Source organism: Ornithodoros turicata, chromosome 6 (assembly GCF_037126465.1).
Source record: "Ornithodoros turicata isolate Travis chromosome 6, ASM3712646v1, whole genome shotgun sequence".
Taxonomy (NCBI): Eukaryota; Metazoa; Arthropoda; class Arachnida; order Ixodida; family Argasidae; genus Ornithodoros; species Ornithodoros turicata.
Genome location: NC_088206.1, coordinates 68,673,981 through 68,697,440, shown reverse-complemented (window position 1 = coordinate 68,697,440; position 23,460 = coordinate 68,673,981). Strand labels below are relative to the sequence as shown.

At 47.9% G+C, this 23,460-nt stretch overlaps 1 protein-coding gene across 5 annotated transcripts in view; it reads right to left on the bottom strand.

The window, feature by feature from the left end:
* Window positions 1–91: 91 nt before the first annotated feature.
* Window positions 92–23,460, bottom strand: part of LOC135397193 (E3 ubiquitin-protein ligase HECTD1-like) — a 39,432-nt gene continuing 16,063 nt past the window's right edge. Inside the window, exons 9-41 of one of the 5 annotated variants that reach the window (XM_064628594.1) lie at window positions 22,999–23,140; window positions 22,041–22,229; window positions 20,942–21,232; window positions 19,954–20,253; window positions 19,745–19,885; window positions 19,525–19,668; window positions 18,900–19,003; window positions 17,848–17,992; window positions 15,569–15,703; window positions 15,240–15,382; window positions 14,416–14,559; window positions 14,271–14,351; window positions 13,547–13,806; window positions 13,299–13,472; window positions 12,130–12,479; window positions 11,185–11,674; window positions 11,014–11,097; window positions 10,683–10,936; window positions 9,981–10,158; window positions 8,071–8,159; window positions 7,856–7,986; window positions 7,034–7,091; window positions 6,730–6,922; window positions 6,581–6,663; window positions 5,238–5,365; window positions 4,962–5,160; window positions 4,738–4,872; window positions 3,641–3,885; window positions 3,401–3,551; window positions 3,120–3,292; window positions 2,852–3,024; window positions 2,616–2,766; window positions 92–2,024 (exon numbers count right to left, since the gene is read on the bottom strand). In XM_064628594.1, the coding sequence (XP_064484664.1) occupies window positions 1,742–2,024; window positions 2,616–2,766; window positions 2,852–3,024; window positions 3,120–3,292; window positions 3,401–3,551; window positions 3,641–3,885; window positions 4,738–4,872; window positions 4,962–5,160; window positions 5,238–5,365; window positions 6,581–6,663; window positions 6,730–6,922; window positions 7,034–7,091; window positions 7,856–7,986; window positions 8,071–8,159; window positions 9,981–10,158; window positions 10,683–10,936; window positions 11,014–11,097; window positions 11,185–11,674; window positions 12,130–12,479; window positions 13,299–13,472; window positions 13,547–13,806; window positions 14,271–14,351; window positions 14,416–14,559; window positions 15,240–15,382; window positions 15,569–15,703; window positions 17,848–17,992; window positions 18,900–19,003; window positions 19,525–19,668; window positions 19,745–19,885; window positions 19,954–20,253; window positions 20,942–21,232; window positions 22,041–22,229; window positions 22,999–23,140 (5,941 nt within the window). In that variant the 3' untranslated portion in view covers window positions 92–1,741. The remainder of the gene's footprint in view (window positions 2,025–2,615; window positions 2,767–2,851; window positions 3,025–3,119; window positions 3,293–3,400; window positions 3,552–3,640; window positions 3,886–4,737; window positions 4,873–4,961; window positions 5,161–5,237; window positions 5,366–6,580; window positions 6,664–6,729; window positions 6,923–7,033; window positions 7,092–7,855; window positions 7,987–8,070; window positions 8,160–9,980; window positions 10,159–10,682; window positions 10,937–11,013; window positions 11,098–11,184; window positions 11,675–12,129; window positions 12,480–13,298; window positions 13,473–13,546; window positions 13,807–14,270; window positions 14,352–14,415; window positions 14,560–15,239; window positions 15,383–15,568; window positions 15,704–17,847; window positions 17,993–18,899; window positions 19,004–19,524; window positions 19,669–19,744; window positions 19,886–19,953; window positions 20,254–20,941; window positions 21,233–22,040; window positions 22,230–22,998; window positions 23,141–23,460) is intronic. The other 4 variants (XM_064628596.1, XM_064628595.1, XM_064628597.1 and 1 more) reach the window with 4 other exon arrangements.

The window sequence follows — 23,460 nt, the reverse complement described above, 5'->3', positions numbered from 1 at the left end:
GGGTTTCACCCCACAACACAGGGCCCTATGCATGTCTCTGGACAGTACCACTCTCTGGATGAAAATGTGTTGCAGAAATCACTGCACAAAATGGACTTGGAACATTTTATTAATCTGCTCTTAGCACATCACAGTTACGGCCCTCACAAGAAAGGCTTTTATCTCTCGTTATAAATAATGCAGCAGCAGCAGCACAAAACCTTGCTGCGTGGGAGGGTCAAAAACATCACCTAACACGTAGGGGAAGAAAAAAAAAAGACATACCCGGAACGTGCAGGGAGACCAAATGCACCATGCAGCGCTCTCTTATATAGAATATATATATATATATCAAAGCTCTTTTTTTTCTGCGGTAATATATATATGTATATATAATTGTATTATATACCGGTGTTTTTCTTTCTTAACGTATATACATGTACAAGAATGTGCTTTGTGGTCTCCCATCACCCATAAAAAAAAAAAAAAATGAAAGGAAAAAAAATAATAGAGAAGCGTTAGAACAACCTAAGATGATATTTCATTCCGGAGGCACTTCGCACACGGGAGCAGGTACCCCTGTGCTGTAAACCAAGAGTCTGCCGTAACACACACTCAAAACATTCATACTCCGAAGTAATCGTCACATGCGAAAGGGGGTCCGACATAATCACGAAACAAGTATTTTCTTTTTTCCCCCCCACAAAAAAGCCGGTTGTTATTGTTGTTGGGGGTCTGTGCTCAAAAATATTCGACACCTGACTTTCTGCACACAGTAAGGGAACAGAGGAAAAATTACTGAATAGTCCTATCTAGATTTATACACAGCCTACTCGAAGTTTGCATTGCAAGAATGGCAGCGCTGACGTTGCCTCATCTTCCGCGATAGGCATGCTTGTCGACGGGCGCGTGCGGCAACCTTTCTCCCGGTACAGTACTCGGTACAGTACTCCCGGTACTCGAACTAGTGCGGCACGTAGTGGACTGAGACATAAGTTCTTTTACTCGATAACTGCAACTGCAAGGACAGGCGATGTTTTTAGCGGAAAGAGTGGGAAAAAAAAAGCCCCCACCCGCCAATGCCAGCGCTGACTAACCCCGTCCCTTCAGGCACGCAGTTTCTAATCCCTCAAAGAAGAAATCCAGCTTCTAAGCAGCAGCAACACACCTTTACACACACATAATATCCGGTATCACACTCCAAAATCCGTATCCAAAGCCTGTACGCACCACTTCCGCAGAAATCCGTGGGAAGACCCAAAGAACAAAGTCATTTCATCGCAGTACAAACACACACAAACGCACACACACACAGACACGCTTGGTCTTCACCATCGTAATCATTGTCGTGGCGCACACAATACAGGACTCAAATCGGCAACCATGAGCTGTCCGACTTCTGGTTTGGCCACTCGCCAACTCACCGTCTCTCCGACACACTGTTATGGGCTCCGTGACAAAGCAAGGGATAGGAAAAGCTGCAAATGGAGCACGGTTTGGATACCCTTTCCTGCTTCCGCGACTCATCTGTACCTGCCGTCGAAACGCCGACGTACCGTGTTTCGTACCGGCAACGGTAAGCGGGAGGAAAAAATTTATGGAGAAAAAAAAAAAAAAGTGAAGCTAGATAATGTTTCGTACACTCTTCTAAAATTGTATCTCAGACGACATTTCGGAACTCGTGTAACATTTTCGCCCGAAAAAAAATGCAGTTAATAATAATGAGTTGGCACACCAGGCACCGACAGACGCACCCGGCGGCTCAGTTGAGGTGGAAGCCCTTTTCTCGAGTGGCGGCGAGAAGACGTTCCCGCAGAACCGCCTCACTTGAATAGTCTGGCAACTTGAGGTAGTGGGCACAGGTGTTGACGGAGGGGAACGATCCGTCGGAAGCGTCCACTTTGCGGACCACAGTGAGCCGTGGGTGGAGGTTGGCCAGCCCGCCAGGAGGGAGGGAAGAGCAACCCGTGGCGAACTGCAGGAATGATTTGCACTCTGGACCGGACATGCCGACCAGGACGTTGACGAAGCGCTGGAAGCCGGGGCTGAAAAAAAAGTTTTTTTTAAACGTGAAAACGTCTGTTCGGTTCGGTAGTCAGGTCAAGATTTACGATGCGACGGAATTATGCCGAATTTCGTGACCCGTTAACTCTGTTAGTAACAAACTGATCGCAACCAGAAGTCCAGCACCGATCAATCGAGACAGCGACGGGGACGCAGAAGAAGATTAGCGGCGGAGGCAAATTCGACTGCCGGTGTGCGCACGGCAAGCCCTTACCCTCTAACCAGCAGGACAACTTCGACTTGTGAGAGTGTGGAAGTGACCTACAAAGACGATGGAGTACATCCAGAGAAGGGGCTCAAGCAGCATGGAGGAGCCAGAGAACCCCAGGCACAGCGGCCGTTCGTTGGTATTAATGACTAATGAGTCGAATGAATAAACAAATAAAGACTCTTAATTCTTTCACTAAAATCTTGAAAAGGAATCTGATATTGTGACGTTTTCATGTAAAACACAACGGCTCGGACACGAATGAGCCCGTCCCAACTTCTTAAATCTTTTTTTTTTTATCACGGACTGTACACTAAACTTTGACACTGTGCTGTTTCCGCCATCACAAACGCAGCTCACGTACCTGTCTCTCGAATAGCCCAACTTGGGATCAGTGTAGGTCAGGATGTCCTCCCTCGTCCACACCGGATTCTGTTCTCCGCACAGCATAAGACGGACTTCTTCCGGAGTGAAGGCCCCCAGTTTTTCCATGGGGAACACTTTGCAAAAACCGCCTAGTGGGGGGAAATACGGAAGCGTTAGACACGGTGTCTACTCTGTCCGGCAACACTCGCGCCGGGACATGGCACGGCAACTCACTTCGGAAGGCCTCCATTTGTTTACGGATCCCAGAGTGGAGACAGAAATCTGCCAACAGCTCCGTGTACTCTTCCATGTTCTCCAGATTCACCTCTTCGTGTTCGCCGCCGGGCTTGAGGTCTACGGCACTGAAGCCGTACACCTTCGATGACGGGCAGAACTGGAACGTCAACCTGTTCCGTGCAGGAAACAACCGTGTTACGCAACAAGCGAACAGCAAGACTCCGAGTTAAGCTGTTTATAATCAGTGGAAAGTGCAGACACCCACCCGAGGTCTTCCATTCGTGCAGGCAGCACGGTGTCGTCGTGCGGTGGAAACGTGAGGTTATGCAGCTGCCGCAGACGGTCCTCCTGACTGAGGGAGTTGTCTCCGGCTATGCGCTGCTTCTGCGCGGAGAGCTCGCGCAGCTGCTGCAGGAACCTCGCTTGATGTGGGTTTACCTGCACACATGAAAAAAAAAAAAAAAGTCGGCAAACTGTCTCGAAGAGACAACTTGAAGCTCTCTCCAGAGTTGCCTCAAGTTCCAACCACGGCACGAGGAAGCGTACCTCCATGAAATCTTCGTTGGTGAGGATACCGCTGAACCACGCCGGAGGCGACGGCGGCGAGGCCTTGCGGTGAGGCTGAGAGTCGTCCTGTCCGACCATGAACCCCTCTTCCCGCGTCATTGACGAATTCATCTGGTTGATTGTCTGCTCCCTGGTTCGCGGAAAGGATGTTCCCGTCAGGATCAACGCTCGAGAGAAGGGTACGAAAAAGAAGAGAGAGAGAAAAGAAAAATAACGTACTTGGCCGCGGTCGAACGCGGTCCCTGACACAGCAACCTGAGGAACGGCCGAGACAGCGGGAGGTCGACGAGCCGAGAGTCCTGCAGGGCTTTGGCGAGGAAGACGCCGAGGAAATGGAAGAGGTTCGACACACGGGCGCACACTGCGGAGTCCTGCGGCAAGGGTGCGGGGAACAGCCCGTACGGGGTGTGGATGTAATAGCCGGCGGGTTTCGACGACTCTCCTCCGCACTCGACGACAGACGGCTGTGGCAAAGAAAGACGCTCGTGTGAAGTCACTGTGTCCGCTCTGGTGTCGACCAGTTACTTATTCTGATTATGGAACAGTGCCGAATTAAGGGACTGTTGAATCAATATTGGCAAGTGGGCGTCGTGAGGATTTAAGCTCAAGGACTTGAGGATTTGACTTGCTGCAATAGGTTGAATAGTTTAACTACTAGTTCAACTACTTTTCAGTGGAGGTAGTTAAAACTACTTTAATTACTGCAATGTATTTAGCTACATTTATAACTACTTAACAATGTCCATCAACACAATCCCATTCTATAGTGTTCTTGGACACCTAAATATGAATCACAAGCAGCGATAAAAGTGAAGGTTTAGTACACTACACATGCACGGCACAATTGCTCTGCACCTATGTTCTCATCAAACAAGTAGCTTGAGGTAAAAGTTGGAAGCACAATCGTGCCGTAAAGCTTGCGGCAAAATCGGAAGTAGTTGATGCCTGCAGTAACCTAACTACTGTAGTTAACTACTCGAAATAGTAGTTTAACTAGTAGTTGCACACTACATTTCTGCAAGGAGTTGGTAACTTCTTTTAAGTAGTTTTACTACATGTAGTTAACTACTGGCCATCACTGATAACAATAAATACATCCAAAGCCTGTGCCTTCTTTGAGAGCCACAGTTATCTCTATGACACACGTCACCTGCTTCGTGGGAAGAAAACGTTCTGTGACGTGATCGACGTCACAACCTTCGAGCTTCACCCAGTCCTTCAAGCGTGCTACTGTTGTAGCGTAGCTCCATATTTTTATTTACTAAGCGGGCGAAGTAGTAGAAAACCGGTCAAGAAACACCTCTCTGTCGGCTCACCTTCTTGTCATTTGTTGTAGGAATGTCTTCGCAGAGCCACATGCCTAGGTCTCTGCGCTGCAACTCTTCAGCAACCAGGGTATAAAACTCCAGCGTTGGACCCAGGCCTGTTCCTTCTTCGTTTTGAAACTCCACCTGCGAGGAATATTTAGGCTCGGGATAAAAAAAAGAAAAAGGAAAACCATCGAAGAAGCAGCACAGAAACAAAAAAAAAAAATACGTACCTCGAGAACGGTCTTGCGCTGCGCGTGGACTTTCATCACCTGCAGCGCCCAGTCAAGCAGACGGTCGCCCCGAGGAACTTTCACCCTCTCGTGTTTTAGTCGGCCAACCCTGAACTCGTGCGGGTCGTCCCGACGTGGGGAGGGACCGCGGTGCCTGTCTGCGGATGCCTCCCGCTGGTTCTGCAGCCATACTATGGACCTGCGGGGACGCACGGACGTTACTTTCCGACGAGGGCAGAAGGCATTGCCACACAAAAGAGAGGGAACGGTGCGTACCGTGAAGCACCGAAGGCAGTGCAGGAGAAGTACAGTTGGCGTGTCTCAAAGGGGAAAAGCATGGGGCAGGTGTAGGTGAGGTGTTCGCACCACTCGGGCTGGGATCCGGATGACAGGACAAGAGGGTCCTGCGATGGAAGCAGTTCAGAAGACTCGTCCCTCATTAACTGAATTCCCCGTTACCTCAATTTCTCACTGCAGTAACCGATACAGCAGTCGTTCACTTTACAGACCACAGAGCAACACAGCGGCGTAGCCATAAAAATTAGGGGTGTGCGAATCCGAATATTTAAAGTCGAATCGAATATCGAATCGAATGGGGGAAAAAATTCCGAATACCGAATCGAATATCGAACATTCGTGCAAAATTTACAATATGTGACTTTCGCACTAAAAGTTTCCATTTCGTAGCCCATGCCTTTAGTGTAATTTTTCTAGCATTAACTGTCACAAGAGAGATGTACAATTCTTCTGTTTAAAGCCCCTACTCTTTAATATTACATGAGAGTGCTTCCTGCTTTTCGGGTGAGCCTACACTTACTGGAGTGGTTACCTTCATTTCAAAATTTTATGCCAGGCAGTAGCATATTATACGGATGAGGCTGTAATTGTTTCAGACAACCACAGGCCATTTGTGAAACAAACGAATTGGCATCCTGCCTCAGCTTTGCCACGAACACCTTTTAGTTTCTTTGCACTCGCCCTAGGAAGTTGCACTACTGAAATTTTAGATGCAAAGGACATCTTTAAGACACACTTCTTGTTCGTGGGCTGTAGTCATTATTCGAGAGTCCTAACTTTTTATAGGCAACCTCACAGACATCAAATCAAAGTCCCTCGTCGGCACCGCTAAACTGCATGTGGGAGAGGCGCCGCCCCTTCCACAGACGATGTCTACAAAACTAACTTTGGATAACGTTATCTTAAACTAAACACCACCCCGCCTGTGTTGGTCCTGCAGCAAGGGCAATTTTGTAAAGCAGGCTTCACCTCGTGCACGGAAGCATCAGGTGAAGCCCACTTTCGGGTTGTGTCGTTCATATTCGCGGAATAGTCGAATATTCGAAAAATCGAATACTGGATATTCGATTCGCGAATCGAATAGTTCCAGCGTTTGATATTCGATTCGAATTCGAATATTCGCACACCCCTAGTTAAAAATATTTTGGGAGAGGTTCTTTTGGGGGCCTTATGTGGGAGTGGAGGATTTCCATTCATCTCCCTCCCTCATTTTCATTTCATTTAGTGAAAATTCGAAACGAATAGTTGACGCTATTCAAACGCTATTAGCCACGCGAAATTTGGAGTGGAGCGACTAGACTTCAACTCCGCGTTGAACCCACCTGTACTTGTTGTACTAATTTGTTTGTGATTTTCTTGCTAAGGAAGTCGTCGTTTGTTCCGGTCGGTGCCGCATCTTCTATGCCTGGAAGGGATTTAAGAGTTTCAGAGCAGAGTTCTTGGAGGAGAGGTCCGCAAAAAAACTCATCACCTATAGAACCGTGGTTGCCACGACTCCTGCGGTGCGTACTGAGCAGACGCAGCAGCTGGAGGACGTCCTCCACCGAACACCCTCCGTTGACCTCCGACGTCGTGCTCGCGGGCGTGGCCTCCCACGAGCCACGGCCTCCTGCGGCCGACCCTCCGGCTGCGGGACGCGCTACTGGCGTTCGGGTACACATCTCCTGCGATTCATGTCGGGAAAAAAACAGTGCATGAAATATACGGATTTCAATGCAGGATACGGGCAACATGCAGTGTTTATGCGCAACAAAAGGAAATGAAAGTTTACGTACATATGACCCAGTCTCGCGCGAGGTTGGAATTTCGTCTTTGGCAGCTTTGTAGATGATTCTGCGTTAGGAGAAGCAAGAGAGGGGGTTCAGTTACGCGTTTACAGCGCAGCATTTGCTTTCACAAATGTTGAGGAAATTTCTGACGAGGTCTGGACAGTGCCTCGGGCCATAGCCTGCTATACAGGACGTTTACTCTAACGTGTCCAGAAATTATGTTTAAAGCGAGCGATAAAAGAAAAGCAAGTGGTACTTCTCTGCTACTTGACTAAGAAACAGGTACTGCTTCACCAGGTAGCACCAGTTTCTTAGTCAAGTAGCTGAAAAGTAGAGCTCGTTTCTCTTTTATCGCTCGCTTTAAATAAAATTTCTGGACACGTTAGCGCAAACACCCTGTATACATAGAGCCTGAAGTTTTAGGGTTTAACCCCATTCTTCCCCGAATTTAAGGTTGCCTCTTTAGGGTGAAACCAGATTTTTACCCGTCAAATTGCCCTCAGTGAGATATCTGTAGGAAAGCACACCAACTTGTTCGGCAGAAAATGGAGTTATAGCACAGTTTGTACCAAACCCGTACTGTTAATTTGAGTAACAGAGCCAGATTTCTCCGCGAATCTAGCATACTGAAGTTTTTCCACCTGAATTGCAAGACTTTCGAGCTCATTGGGTAAATAAACATATGTTCCTAAAACTTCAAAATCTACAGACACTATGCGGTTGGCGTTTAACAGTGGCTTCTTGAACGGCGCACCGACATGGGTGTCATTGAACACATAGCTGTTACACCCACTTAGGAGGATTGCGGATGAAGACGTCTCAACTCACATGTACATGGGCTCCCATATCCGTCGGATCTTGTCCTGCTTGGAGCCCAGGTCCGAGGACTGGACCAAGTGCTGCACGGCTCGGAAGATCGTCCATTCAGGGTCCACCAGGTCCACTTCTAGATCGGGAATCTGGAAGCGAGGAATGAAAGACACATTGCACCAAGACTGATGTTGACAAATAAAAGTTTGCAGTAGTGTTTGAATATGTCCTACTCCTGGCAGGTTGGGGCCCTTCAGCGTCAGCTGCAACCTTGGTTGAGGAGTCAATTCTCTCACTTCTTCAGCATTTGACTCGTCGGAACCTGTGAAACACGGAGCACTCGTCTGAGTCACTACAGCACTGCTAGGGGCACTAAAAGGGGCACAAGTTAAAGGGGCACCAAAATGCCACCACAAGTTCACTTCAAATTACGTAACGCGCTGTGTTCATTTCACACTTACGAAGCTGCAATCAAAATTATACACGACTCTTTCTTGCCTCGACACTACGCAGTGAACATCGCTTCAACTCGTGCATCGGGCGTACATCGGGCGTACATCGGATGTACATCGGATGTACATCGGATGTACATCGGATGTACATCGGATGTACATCGGATAAAAGTGAACATCGCTTTTAAAAAGTGAACATCGCTTTTAAAAAGTGAACGGATAAAAGTGAACATCGCAAGTGACAAAAGTGAACAGTGAACATCGCTTCAACTCGTGCATCGGGCGTACATCGGGCGTACATCGGATGTACATCGGATGTACATCGGATGTACATCGGATGTACATCGGATGTACATCGGTAAAACACACGTGCGACTTATGAAGCACACTGGTGTTGCTGCCCGAAGGAAGTGAAGATAATTGTTGTCATTGGAACATTTGGGACTACTGCTGTGAGCTACAATTCAGTAAATCTGAAAAATGCAGCGATGCGCATCATGCCGCACATGTACACAACGCTACCACAGGACCCATTCCATATCCACGCACGTTCTCCTGCTTTCTGATTGGATGCCACCAATCTTTGCTTCCTAAGGATCCCTACACTACCACCAAAGATGCTCTGTTTTCATTGCGTTTTTTTTTTTCTAAACGGTAGCGTTCTGTGAACAGATTTTGCGTGCATTACAGTAATTGAAATGCGGACATTCATTTGAGAACGAGTTCTTTTTGCATTTCAGTGCCCCTTAAACACTATCGGTCCACAGAAAGTGTCAAAAGTACATCATCAGTACACAGAAGGTTAATGTTAAAGTTGCCATTATACAAACATGTGTCTCCCTACACATGACAGACATCTACACCACTTCCCATGCTGATTAGAGTTGCAGTGATGCCAAGCACGTAAAAAATGATCTTCCGCAGTGCTACCTTCTACCTTCTGAAAAGTTCTGTTGGACAACAGGAGCTCCTACGCAGAAACACACAGTGCCCGCAAACACAAGTATTAAAATGAGCTACCAACAACAACCTGGTTTTGATATCATAAGTAGACCCTTGTTTTTTCATTTTTATTTTGTGCTCTCCAAAATTCCAGGAGCAAAAAAAAAAAAACCCGATTTTATGTTAGGAAGTCGTGCAAGAAAGTAGACATTGCGTGAACGAGGAAATTTTTGAATCTGAAAGAAAAAAAAATGTGAAAAGAAGAGCACACAAGATTGTTGCACCAGATGCAAAGAATTTAGTGTTCACCCATGCCTGTGTGAGTAGTTGAGTTTGCACACCTTTTTAGCAAGTTTTGGTTTGCAGGTTACCCCGGGTTTGAGCTGAAGTGACGATACAAATCAGGGGAGTAAAAAAAAGCCAGTTCAAACAGGTTTAGCCCTAAAACACAAGGCTCCAGTCATGAGTCATCAACCGAAATCATCCACAGTGCATCGCAGTCCGCTCGTCAAAACCCCGTTGTTAACACAGAGACAAAAACGCCACCACTTTCAACCGCGGAGCCACCAGAGGAAAGACAAACCAGACTACCACAACTTTCCGCCAAGACCAGCCTCCACCCGTCGCGGGCCCGTGCCCACCATACCTACCGCTGGATCCCGTGGAACGACGGGTCCGGCTGGCCGCGGAGAGCCGACTATTACGGCTGTTATTGAGGGAGCTCGGTATGAGGGGAGTTCGGCACCGACCTGGCGGAGGAATCTCCAGATCCGATGTCTGGTTCACGTTGGTGCGTCCCGGCCGGGGGTCAAACGCTGGGATCAGTGCCGAGAACTGCCGCTTCAACACGTACTCGTCGTCCCAGCTGCGCCTCTTGCCGCTCGTGCTACTGCTGCCTCCGTTGCGGAGCTCCTGCGCATCGTCCTCCTGTTTCATATTGTCACGAGATGCTCGGTTGAGTGCACGTTATTACACAAAAACCCAGGCACGCAATTTCAAATTTAAAAAAAAAATTATGGTTTCGTTCATGGTGAGATGAACCAGGCAGTTTTACAATGTGGGAACGAGCACTGCAACAAGAAAAGTCTGCCACGAAAGATACTTGCGTACAATGGAAGCTTGTTAAGGCATACTTAGTAGGAATTGCAGGAAAGGTACGTACAAAGCTGTAGTTTATTCTTAACTCAAACCAACAACAGTACACCCAACTTACCTGTTAGAAACACAAAACCAGAAAAAAAAAATCACAAAAGTAGGTTAGACGCAAACACTTATTTCTGCCGAACAGCAAAAATCAGATCGTCGTCCGCCACACAGCCAGCCTTGCGTTGACGAGCGCACTTTAAAACACGTTTAGGACGAGATATGCAAAGAGCACTACCTATTGGGCGCGTGTAATTCAATGCGAACACGTAGCAAGCATTATAAAAGCTCACATTCACTATACTCACCACAACGTCCTCGTAGTCGTCGTCTTCGTTATCCTCATCATCTTCATTGTCCTCGTCGTCCGGGAGGTCGTCGTCGTCTTCCAGGTCCGCCATCAGGGTGCTCGCGCGACAGGTCTCCAGGAAGTCCTGCTCGCTCTCGCTCGACATGGACGTGAGGCTGACTGCCAGGCCTCCGCTGGCTGCGCTCGTCCCGCCGGCCGTAGTCGTGCTTGGGGTGAGGCTAGGGTAGCTCTGTGCCGTGCTCAAGAAGCCTCCTAAATAGCCGAGTCAAAGTCAGTTGAAGACAGAGCATCACACTTCGACTCCAGTCCCCTCAAAACAGTCGACATACCAGGCGTCTGGTGGTTCCCGAGCTGCGACGTAGTTTCATTTCCTACAGCAATGTCACCAAGCAGGTCTGCCAACATTTCTGCAGCTGACACAAACAACCAAGTGAGGCATTGACCGAAAGACTTGGAGTGATGAGGTCGCAAAATGAGCTTCAATAAACACAAAATCATACCTGGAAAATTTGATGACAGCGCCAGTCTCACGAGGGAGCTGACGTTGTTCGACCCGCGCGTAAACAACGTCCCGGGCCCGCCGGGCGCGGATGTCACGCCGCTGCTCATATTGCCAACATTGCTTCCTCCTCTTCGTCTCGTCACGGCTGCAAACGTCTCGAGGAGGCTGACGGCGGATTCGTTCACGTTTGCCGATCCGAGCGACAGGTTTGGGACGGAGACGCTCATGCTGTTCGTCGATGTCGTCCTGCCTGGCTCCAGCGAAGTCGCTTTGCTGGTCGACTTTGTTCCGCCACCGGAACCGCTGGTCATGGCCGTCGCGGCATCCTCCGTTTCCGGATCTTCGCGTGTTGGGGAGAGGCTGTTCAACTCCCGAGACGGGCGGGAGACGGGCGGCGCAGACGGCCCCTCGTTGAGCTCCTGAGTCGACGCCAAGGTTGCCTCAGCACGTGCGCGGATCAGCATGTTCTCCGCAACGGTTTCGGCGGCCTGGAAATTACGGAGCAATTAGTTGTTTGTGTTCCATGCTTGTCGCAACAAGCACGACTAGAGCCTGAAGTTTTCGGGAAATATTTTTTCCTACATTCGGGGGGTAAAAATCGGGTTAATAAACATGTGCACTAAATTCATGCAAATTTGAGTTAAAAAATCTTCCAGTACGCTAAATTCGGGGGAAAAATCGGGCTCAGTTATTCGAACTAACTGTAGCGGTTTGGTACAAACGGTGATGTAACTGCATTTTTCTACCAAACAAGTAAGTTAGTGCATTCCTACAGACATCCCAGTGAGGGCAATTTACCGGGTAAAAACCGGGTTTCACCCTAAAGACGCAACCTTCAATTCGGGGTGCAAATTCGGGGAAGAATCGGGTAAGACCCTAAAACTTCAGGCTCTAAGCATGACCTAGCGTCACACAAAGGAGACAGCTCTGCAGGTCTACGCACCCTGACTGAGGTGAGATTCTCCGCGGACACTGCAGACGGCTGATCCGTCGTCGCCTGCGGCTGTTCTGCTACCAAGCTGGAAGCAGACGAACTCTTTCGACTCGGCAGGCAGAAACTGACCGTTGGGAGGCTGCCCCTTGCAGACGCCGTGTCCGTCGTCACTGTCTTCGCTGACTTTGCGGTGCTCGCCGTCGTAGCCGGTGTGGAGCCGCTGGCAGTCACCGGTTTCGAAGTGCTCGCGGCTGTGCATTCCGGGTCGTATCCCGGAGCAAGCTTCAAGTCGTATTTTCCTTCCGCTCCCATGCGGTACGAATTGGATCCTCCGTGGTCCCAAGTCACGTCAATCCATCCTGAAATCATCATTCACCACGATGTCAGCTTCGCAAATCCACGAATAACCTTTTTAAAAAGCTACAAAGACGCACAAACATCACGACCTACAACGGGTTTTCCCGGCTTTTAATCCAAGTCCAATCCAAATCCCGGCTTTTAATCCCGGGTTTTAATCCAAGTGCCAGCTAAATTAATCCATGCCCCATGAAGTTTGCATGGCTCGTGGATTAATTTAGCTGGCACTTGGATTAAAATCGCCGGGAAAACCTGTAGATTGTAACGACCATGTTATCATCAGTAACCCCTATGACGAGCATGCCTGCACGATACGCTAGAGGCGCCACTCAGCAGGATCTGCATCATGATTGGACAATGAAAATTTGAATTCTGAATGCGCTGAAGCGGACGTACGACTACCGTAGCAGACGACAGCAACCGCACCTATAAAAACGGGTAGAATGATGACGGTAGTCAACTTTTGAATGAAACATCCACCGCTTGTACAAAAATGCTTAAGCTGAAGTACAAAGTATTGTTGAAGTTGAGGAAGGAATAACCGGGCTGATGGGTAGCGCCACCGCTAGCTTCCAAATGTGGCGCTGAGAAGGAGTCCCTATGACATGGTCGTTATAATCTACAGGTTTTCCCGGCGATTTTAATCCAAGTGCCAGCTAAATCAATCCATGCCCCATAAAGTTTGCATGGCATGTGGATTAATTTAGCTGGCACTTGGATTAAAATCGCCGGGAAAAACCTGTAGTAGGTCGTGACAACCACAAACCTTAGGGCAACCGAAAGACCTTTGCAAACCTATTCATCGAACAGGTACTACTCACCGTTATGCAGCTCTCCGGTCACAGTGCCTTCGCCCGATGGATTGCCGTCCTGATCCCTCCACTTCCAATCGGGACCTCGCACGACCCGCGCACCGCCGACCATCAGCTTCAACATTTGCTTTATTTGGCGGCGCTGTCGACGGACATTTGCCTCTGCTTCCTTGGCTGCCTTGCCTGCGTACAGTAAAGAGCGTCGCACTGTCGCCACAGTTTCAAAGCAACGGAGTCGCGGAAGACGGGGTGCTCACCCAAGTCGTCGCAGACTCCCGTGACGACACCGTAGATCTCGAATCCCGAGAGAGAGAGGTAGTGCGTCTGGCCAGAGGCGTTCTTTCCGGTTTGCTGGAGGCGCACGTGACGCCAACCCTGAGTCTCATCCGTCGTGGGGAGGTACCAGGACGCCGTGGAACCCGGTTCGTTGAGGGCGCAGTCGTCCTGATGCGACCACAGCGTCTGCCACGTCACCCCGTCTTTGGACACTTGGAACTGCCAGTTGCGCAAAGCAGACCTGGTACGGCATGTGATATGAATACAACATCAGTTAGGAGATGCCGCCAGGTTTAGGATGAAACTTCCGGGCTAGTATAACGTGGGAAGTTTCAAGTAAAATTTCATCGAAGGTGCATTTGATGCTACAGACTACAAGTCAGAGCCAAAGTCAGAGCCAGAGTCTTGTGTTTTATCGTTAAGACGATCAGACAGATACTAGTAAAAACGGAAGTTCTTCGATCAGTGCACCGGTTCGCGAATTATTTAGCCCGGGGATTTAACTGAGACACCCTGTACATTCAGGTTCACTATATACCGGCTACCAAAGCGTTTCAACATGACCAACACCACCAGCTACTCTGTGGCACGTCATGACTCGCTCAGATGCTCCATGAGGAACGTTAAATTAAGCATATATTAAAGCACAAAAAGTGAAGAGCTATTAATAGGAGCACAAGAACTGACTACAAAGGAGTGACTCACCGTCCATATCCCCTGGCATGCCGCAGCGTGTAGCAACTTGGGATGATCCACACTCCCAGATCTATCGAGAACCAAGCTTGCCTACGGAAAAGGAGAACACGCATCAGCCAATGCCATTTGTTCCACAGGTTTCAGGGGCACTCACTTGTCATCGTTGGTGTGGCAGTTGAGGGCGGATGTATCTCTGCTCAAAATGTCCTCTAGGTGGCCGTAGGGCAGGTTACGACCTTCCGAGGACGACACCACCACCAAGCCGACCTGGGCCGGATTTACCCACTCTGCTGCCGTTCTGAGAGTTTCATGAGACAGTGGTTAGACGTGTGTCGTTTATTTCAAGCTATACCAAAGTGCACAGTCATTGCTACACTCTTGTGCCCTCATGTTATGCCCTTCCTGCTGACCTTGAGGTATAGCGATAAATAATATTTAAAGTAATAAAGACGTGAACAACATATCGCTATCATGCATTCTTGTCAAGTATTCTGTGTGTACATCCCAACGATCGAAGGGTTATTGCAAATATTCAGACAGGCCAGTTGTTTGTTTGTTTGATGAAAAATTTTAAAAACGTCACAAAGGGTTAAAAAATTACTAAGTAAAGCCTGAAGTTTTCGGGAAATATTTTTTTCACAATTCGGGGGGTAAAAAAATCGGGGAAATTACCATGTGGTCTGAATTCGTGCAAATTCGGGCGGAAAAACTTCCAGTATGCTAAAATCGGGGAGAAATCTGGCTCTATTACTCAAACGAGCTGTACCAGTTTGGTACAAACAGTGATGTAATTGCGTTTGCTGCCCAACAAGGTCGTGTGCATTCGTACAGACATTTCAGGTGAGGGCAATCTGCCGGGAAAAAAACGGGTTTCACCCTAGAGAGACCACCTACAATTCGGGGTGCAAATTCGGGGAAGGAACGGGTTTAACCCTGAAACTTCAGGCTCTAGATATGAGGGAAGCAAAAGCGACTCACTTCCCATTGGTGCCAATCCAATAGATGAGCCCATTTTCATCAAAGTCCCTGACGTGAGTGCAGGCAAGACGAGCGCCAGGCTCCTTCAACTTCTTGACAAAGCTGAACGTCGAGCGATCGTAGTCATACCATTGCTTTGCTACCTACGTTGACAACGCGGGCCACACAAGAAAAATTAGAGACATTTCATCTCCCTTTCATCAACGTTTCATCAACGTTTCATCAACGTTTCATCAACGTTTCATCTACGTTTCATCTACGTTTCATCTACGTTTCATCTACGTTTCATCTACGTTTCATCTACGTTTCGAAAGAGAACGACCGCTTACCATCTTGACCAGGTACCTCTCCAGTTGACCAACGGTCGTTAGAGGTTCCATTTTGAGCCCCCTCCCCGTGCGGTCGATGAGGGTCGTCTCGCCGGAGGCCCGTTCCAGACGGAACCGTAGACGCCGCGTCAGGATCTGTGCACACCGCGGCAATCATGTCAGTACGCGGCTGCACGTTCTTGCACCCCCGCGACACCCTAGCTAACGTCTCATGCCGTACTTTTACGGAGCACCAACTTTTGACAACAGCTGAAGTCACATACCAAGAGTGAGAAAACAGACTAATCAACGTTCTTACAACGTTATGCTTCTCGCTGTCCTGTGCACAGACAAGATAGTACTTGAAACTGGAGGCAAACAAAAACACAACGGAAGAACGAACTGTGGCAAAACTGATGAGAACCCCCGCGGTCCTCCTTAAATATTTGTGACGACGAACAGAATCAATTAAGAGTGAAAATGCCACCAAGTCACACACCCTTGGGCTGGCAGTTCCCACTTTCCCGTATGTGTTGCCAAAAATTACGAAAATGTCCCAGTACCCCACAAAATACGGATCAATTCTGAACTTCAAACCAAATGTAGTCTAATAAAATTGATCAATAATCAATCCATCAAAATTGATACAAACTTATAATATAACAACCAACTGCAATACACTAATACTGTACTAGAGTGGAATCACGCTAAATGGAAGTCGCTTACACAGAACTGCTGCCTTTACGGAACGACAGCCATAGGCTTGTTTGGTTTTGTATTTATACAATGCAAAGGTGTGCACCTCTGGAAACAATCCAAGATATCATTTAATGTCCTACCCAACATTTCATCAGTAAATGGAACTCCCATTAAATGGAACATAGTTTCCTGCCTGTTAAGTGGAACACGTTTGAAGAGATTCCACCGTATTAAGTAGGAGTGTGCGAATATTCGAGTTGTCGAATTTCAAATCTAATATCAATCACTCGGAAGTATTTCATTCGCGAATCGAATACCCAATATATGTGTCCGATTTTCCCAATACAGTCAACCCTCGATTTATGAACACCCTCGGTTCCCCGAAGAATCGTTCATAAATCGAGGGATTCATAAATCGAAAATTCCGTTAAGTGAGTACTATCGAGCAAATGGAACAGTATTTCCGAGTTGATATTGTGTAATTTTGCTTTGGACCATGACTTCTGCTGTATCAGTCTCACAAAACACAGATGTTAGCGCATTCACACTCTGTTTATTATGCAGTACTAAATAGTTTAATTTTGCCTTGGACCATGCCTTCCGCTGTGTCAATTGAGGTCAGGAACACTCCTGCAAAAACCCGTTTGTTGTCCGGATTTCGAGGGGTTAAGAACTGAGGGTGCAATACCTCGAAAACGTTTTGTCTGTTCAGGCGTCATTCATAAGACCACGAATAATCCCTTTGAAGGTTTTTGTTGGCCTCGGAACGATCCGTTCATAAATTGAGGGCAAAAACGCTGGGCAACTCCTAGTTGGTTCCCAGAAATTCCATTCATTATTCGAATATCGAGGTTCATAAAACGAGGGAAAAATGCATGTAAAAAGTTTGGTTCCTCGTGCTAGTCTTCATAAAACGAGGGAATTCATAAATCGAAGGTTCATAAATCGAGGGTTGACTGTATTCAACTATCCCTCAAATACGAACAAGACCAACCCCAGAAGCGGGCTTCACCTCATGCTTCCCTGCAGGAGGTGAAGCCTGCTTTACAAAATTGCCAGTGCCGCAGGACCAACACAGGTGAACAGCTGTTGTTTAGCTTCAGAAAACGAATATTTTTTCTCCTCCTTTTTTCCCTTATAAACAAACAAACAACAAATATTTTATATTTGATGCGGTATTCACCATTGCCACCCCCCTCCCTAAAAAAAAATTAGATTCCACTTCAAATATTCAGATCTGCACACCCCTAATAATAAGTGATTGCCTGTTGAAAGATCGTAAACTGGTGAACCTCCCAGGGGTTCATGCCGTTATATTGACGTTATGACTATATGACGATCGACGTTGCTCTGTCTGTGTAGGGCTTCAAAACATGCACACACACACACACGCTGTACATGTTGTAGTACTTTTTCGGAAGGACCACTCACCACTGCAACATTTCTCGTAAAGAAGAAAAAAAAAAAAAAAGACGCGGAAAATGGCACCGTCCTAATAGAGCCCCCAACTGGCCTTGGTTGCCACACGGGCGCGGTTACAAAAACGCGTCCGCAACACGACAGACGCTACGTGGTAAAGAGGGCATGAGCAAGTCACCAACCGTGCTTTGGAGTACGCCAGAGAAATAGCGCACCTGCAGTCCGTATCCGGAACCGGGAGTATCGTAAAGGTGGACGGGAAGCCGTTCTATCGACTCCAGTACCATGACTAGTTTCCTAAGCAACGTCGCAAATGGGGAGCGAGTGCTGGAAGGACACAAGGGAGGGATTAGAGCTCCGTCACGGTCATCACAGGGCAAATTCCACTGGTCAATCTGTGTCTGATTAACGTGTCTATTCCGTTAGCCAACCGAAACAGACTCGGCTTGTGACTCAGGACAACTTCTTGGTCCATCGAGGAAGGTTACATTCTCCGAATCATGCGGGAGTATCATCGAGCACTTGACCGGTTCCGCGAGTTTGCAGGATGTGGGTGACGACTTCAGCCAGTATCTTGGCCGTAGCGCTAATATTGGTATGTTTTTTGTTTTTTTTTATTATGGCCTTGTGTTTCAGGGTTAAAGCAACACCACATAGATAAAGAAAGCCAGCTTATTCTGAGGTGACGTAACAACTAACGGTCATCCAATCAGGATCGTGTTTTCAATGGCGGTAGCCAATCACGAACGAGCTTTCAGCTGTCGTAGCCATGGCGACTAACAACTGTCGTCTGCAAGTAATGATTGGATGTCCCCGCGTACTAAACAGGAAAATCTTTAAAATAAAGCTGAAAACAGTCCCGTACCTTTCTCAGGACCGATTTTTTGGAAAGAGAGTTGCACTTTTTGTCTACAGATTGGGGTCTAGAGGTTCCAAGTTAGCTGCAATCATTTCAGAGTCCTTGAATTCGCAGTGCGGCGATTCGCAGTAGCAGACGAATTCCGACTTTATATGTCCACGTAGCGAAGGAGAGAGAGGAGGCAATAAGCAGGCCTTCTTGTATCTAGGTGGCGTTCGTTGAACCCGGTAAAACACAATTTTGAATCCAATTTTCGAAAAACGTGAAACTCGAAAACACAAAGCCCTATTTTCGAAGCTCTTTAGCAGATTCTAATGGCCGCTCCGGATTGACCAGTGCAATTTGCCGTAATACACTCGGTCGGGAGAGACTTACTCCGATCCGTAAGGTTTCTCGTGAAAGCAGTTCTTGAAGACGTTCACTCGGTCTTTCAACAGCTTATTGGCTTTCCAGGACATGTGCCCATTGCCCTCCAAACCCTGTAAAGTGGGATGCGGTTATTTCTGCGAGGTAATACAAACAGCCTTGCACTGTAGGGTTAAACCCATTCAAATCCATTCTTACTCCCCTATCTGCATAAATGCAGCTTCAGGTGAAATGCAGGAAGCCCCCAGGACAGTTTGCCATAGCTCAAATGCAGGCATTTATAAGGGCTAGCAACGGACACTAAACCCCCCCAGTTGCACCCTGAGCTGTCTCTCACCATTTTGAATGTCTTCTACACTTTTTTTTCTTTCCCACATTAGAATCAACTCTTCCACACAGTTTCATCCTGCTTTACAGCTTCTAACTCGACTTTTACTCATTGTTACCCATCGTAACGACCTATACGTAAGCTACACCTAACTAGTGTAATTTTCACTCTGACTACACACCATAAAAATCCACCCAATTTTTACAATACAAAAGTCAGCCTCTAGATATACATTACAGAAAAACAAACAAACAAACAAACAAAACAAAAAAACGAGGAGAAGAATCATGTGCTATGCGAACTCACCGTCTTACTCAGCAGCCGCAGAAGGGCCTGGACGAGACCACTGCTGTGCAGCTCGTAGGCAGACACCGCTCGTTCGTCCTGCAGTAGCTGCACCAGCTCCTGCAGCGCTCCCCGCAGCTGGCGACTCCAGTCGCCACCTTGAGGCTGCGCACACACACACACATGACCACACGTCACAGGGTTTAAAGAGTGCGGGGAAGTGGAAAAAATATAAGCTCACCTCCTGCCAGCAGGAGACCTGACGCTGACAGGCGCGGTCCAGATGCTCCACGATCTTGCAGAGGCGTGTCACGACGACACGGGGCTGGGCCTGGGCGCTGCGGAAGTGGGCGTTGTAGATTTCCCTCGCCTGAAGTCGCACCTTAAAACATTGCACCCGGTACGTTAGTAAATCCAATGGTAAAAAATTCAGCGACGGAAGAGACACACCTTTTGCTTGAGTGCCTCCGTCTTGGACCTCAACCTGCGGCCCCTTCGTCCCGCCCATCCGCCGGCGGCGAACTCCGGGCCGAGCAGGGTCTCGGCCGTAAACGAATGACGGGTGCCGCGGTTGGACTCGAACACGAATCCGGGGAGGTCCTCTCGGAGCACGGTCACCTGCTGCTGCCCGTCGGAGTTGTGGATGGACAGCTCTCCTTCTCGGCGGCAGGATATCGCCCAGTTGCCCACGACCAGCCGCGTGGGACCGGGGGTCGAGAGGATGGGTTGGCTGGCGGTGTGAGGTTTCACCTGAAGTTCGCAAAATGAAACAATCAAACTAGGGCTGGCATTAGTGCGCACTGATCATGGAAAGCAAGGAACGTTAAACGCCTCAAACACCACTGAAAATACGTGACATCCAAAAAAGATGAAAATACACTAACATCCATCGGTTTGCCCAGTGTTGTGAGCATTTTCTCATAAAAATGGTTCTTGCGGTGAAGGACACTGTGATGCAGGACACAGTTTTGGAATCTTAATAGTGCTTTACTTTTCAGTGTCGGTTTCTGTATTTTGTTTATGTGATCTACAGGACTTGACTCCCCTCTTTGTATACGCTTCTAGTGCTTTACTTGCACAATATATGTGGCAACTAATTTATTCTCCATTTGTGTGTGATCATAAGTGGTGCAGAGAGTTTTGTGACTTCTCACTACTTCCGCTGCAGTTTTTTTTTTTTCTTTCCTTTTTTCAGTCCTTAGCAGTTCAATGGGAACGAGTCTGCAACCAGGAGCTGTTTTGAAGACCCTTGACCCCCCTCAATGGTGTTTCACAAACTTTAATTAACATACAATACCATACAACATTCAGCGGGTCAATAGCCATTTATTCCAATGACCACTGAAACGGGGGTATTAAACATTGCAACAGGGGGTATCAAACACCAACTAAAACCCTCCACAGGCTTCAGGAAACCATGTCCAGTATGAAAACGTACCTGCGCACGTGCTCGCTGCAACTTCTCCAAGAATTCCCCCCGGTTTTCCGAACTGTCCGAGCCGCCCTCTGGGGACCCGCTGGAGTACATGGTGGCCAGCTTGCCATCGAGTATGAACCGGAACCAGCCATTGGAACCGTTGGAGAGCTCCAGGGCAGCTGCCTCGCTCCAGAGATAGAGGCAGTCTCGGCCTCGCACCATACTCCAGTCTCGCCAGTGATAGGCACGGCCTGCCACTATTTCTTTGGCATCTTCCTGCTGTTGCTGTGGGGGTTGTTCTTCATCCTCTCCCTGCATGATGCACGACAAACTTGGAACGATTGTACAGTCGCCGACCGATTTTTCGGGCGTGCTCGATTTTTCGGACTCGTTCGCGGAACGGCCGCGGGTCCCATAGAGCAGTGTTTCCCAAACTTTTGGCGGTGACGGACCCCCGGAAGCGATGAGAACCAATTCACGGACCCCACCCCCGCACACACGCCGTCACAGCCATAGCATAACCAGCAACCTCATCAGCTGCTGCGTGCTTTCGATACCGCTTCAGACACGATTCCGGACTAGTTTCTTCTTGTTTGTGTGTGTATGGACGCGGACAAACGTGAATTGCAGGACTTTTCTATCAGAAATTAGAAGCTAGCCGTTGAAGCATGCTTGTAGCAATTTTGGAAGTTCTGGGTGTTTGGAAATCGGGCAGCATGTACGAGCGCGTGTTTGTGGGGACGAAAATCTTCACTGAAATGACCACACTTTGGGAAACACTGCCATAGAGTTGATGTATAAGAACGTCCAAAATTTCGGATGCCGCGCAGCTCCGTCGCTCGATATTTCGGACTCTGTTTGCCCAACCCGCGAATTTCTCTCTTGGGGCGACGGAAAATATTGGTATCATCTGAAATTCGTATCGAAAGAAATCAACCGACTAAAATATTGAGGCAAAAATAATAGGCAGTGACGATTGTTCATTTTCCGTTCCTCTGAGTAGACGAGGTCTGTCGTGGCGCTTTTGCGTCTACGTTTTTGGCCAACGATTCTCCCAACGTCAGTGTTACACGTACTCCTTGAAAATGGTAGTTTGTACTACGAAAGTCGCAAAGCTTACACCATCCTCTTTGGCCCGCTGAGACGGTCCAGATGCTGCACTTTCTTCGGGTGGTTCCTGAGGTCCAGCCAACGCCTGGACCTTGCTGAAGACTCCGAGACGGGCGAAGTGTTCTAAGAAAATGTTGGGTCCCTTGCTCATGACGTCTTGAATCATCTGAAGGGCTACTAACAGGCTGTCTTCGTCTTCCTGGAAATAGCAGAAATGGAACTCAAAATGCGCGCACATCTCGTAAATGGGCACAACAGCAGAAAAATATATATGAATTAATTAATTAATCAACCAATCAATCAGTCGGGAGAATCTAGCTGGTTGATCGATTGATTGATTGAAAACTAGCAGAACAGCAAACTAACATTCTTAAGGGGGTTCAGAACCTACATGCAACCCACGAAATGCATGTCTCCATTTCATATGTTGCAGTCCGTGGATTCGACATGCAAAATCCCACATTCTTCATTTGAACGGTTTTGTTACCTGTTCCGTTTTCGAAACTGCCTTTTTTTTTTTTTTTTTCTCACGCCACCATTTATGGTAGCACCGAACAGCACCGAGAAGCGTTGGCAGACAAATGGGATGGGACATTATATCCCCGTACACTTGCCCGAAATACCTGAAGGTCATGATACCAAAGGCGGTTCTCTTTACAACTGCCTCCCCCCTTTACGACCGCCTATGTCGTGACGGAAATGGAAAAGTATCCGCTCCCTTTCTTCACGACAGAATGTCAGTCCAAAATCAAGCAAGGAGGTGGAGAGTGACTGAGGTCGTCCGAGCACGAGACCGTCAGAGTGCCGCAGATTTGTAACGTGGGGTTGCAGAAACTTTGCGTTTTGATGTGCATGTTTAGTATACATACATCAATATTTACAACCCGAATCCTTCAAGATTGGGAATGGTTTCACGATCCCTTTAACACACGAGCAACCCACAAGGCCAGGATAATAACGACACCTACTTCAGAGTCGAGGATGTTTGCTAGAACTTCTACAAGTAGAGAAGCGAAGTTCGGAACTCCACTTTCAGACTCAGACATGTCCGCCAAGAGGGTCGGCTGGATGTAATGAACCATCTTGCGGATCAGGTTTAAACTTGACTTCCTACAAGAAAGAAAAAATACTTTGTAAATACAGTCGAACCTCGATATAACGAAACCCACGGGGACTGCAATTTCTTTCGTTGTATCGAACATTTCGTTGTACCGAATGGAAGGTCACGAATCGCGACCTTTGCGAGGAGGCGCGCTGTACATTAGCGTCGATAACTCCCGCTACGATGCGCAAAAGTTTTTCGTGAAAAATTACAACAACTACAAATACGGCGCCAAAGTGCACCTACGGTATTTTATTCTTGCGTGAAATAGCCGGTTATATGCGTCTGCGTCGTGCCTAGAAGACGCGGTGTCACGCATTGTTCGTAC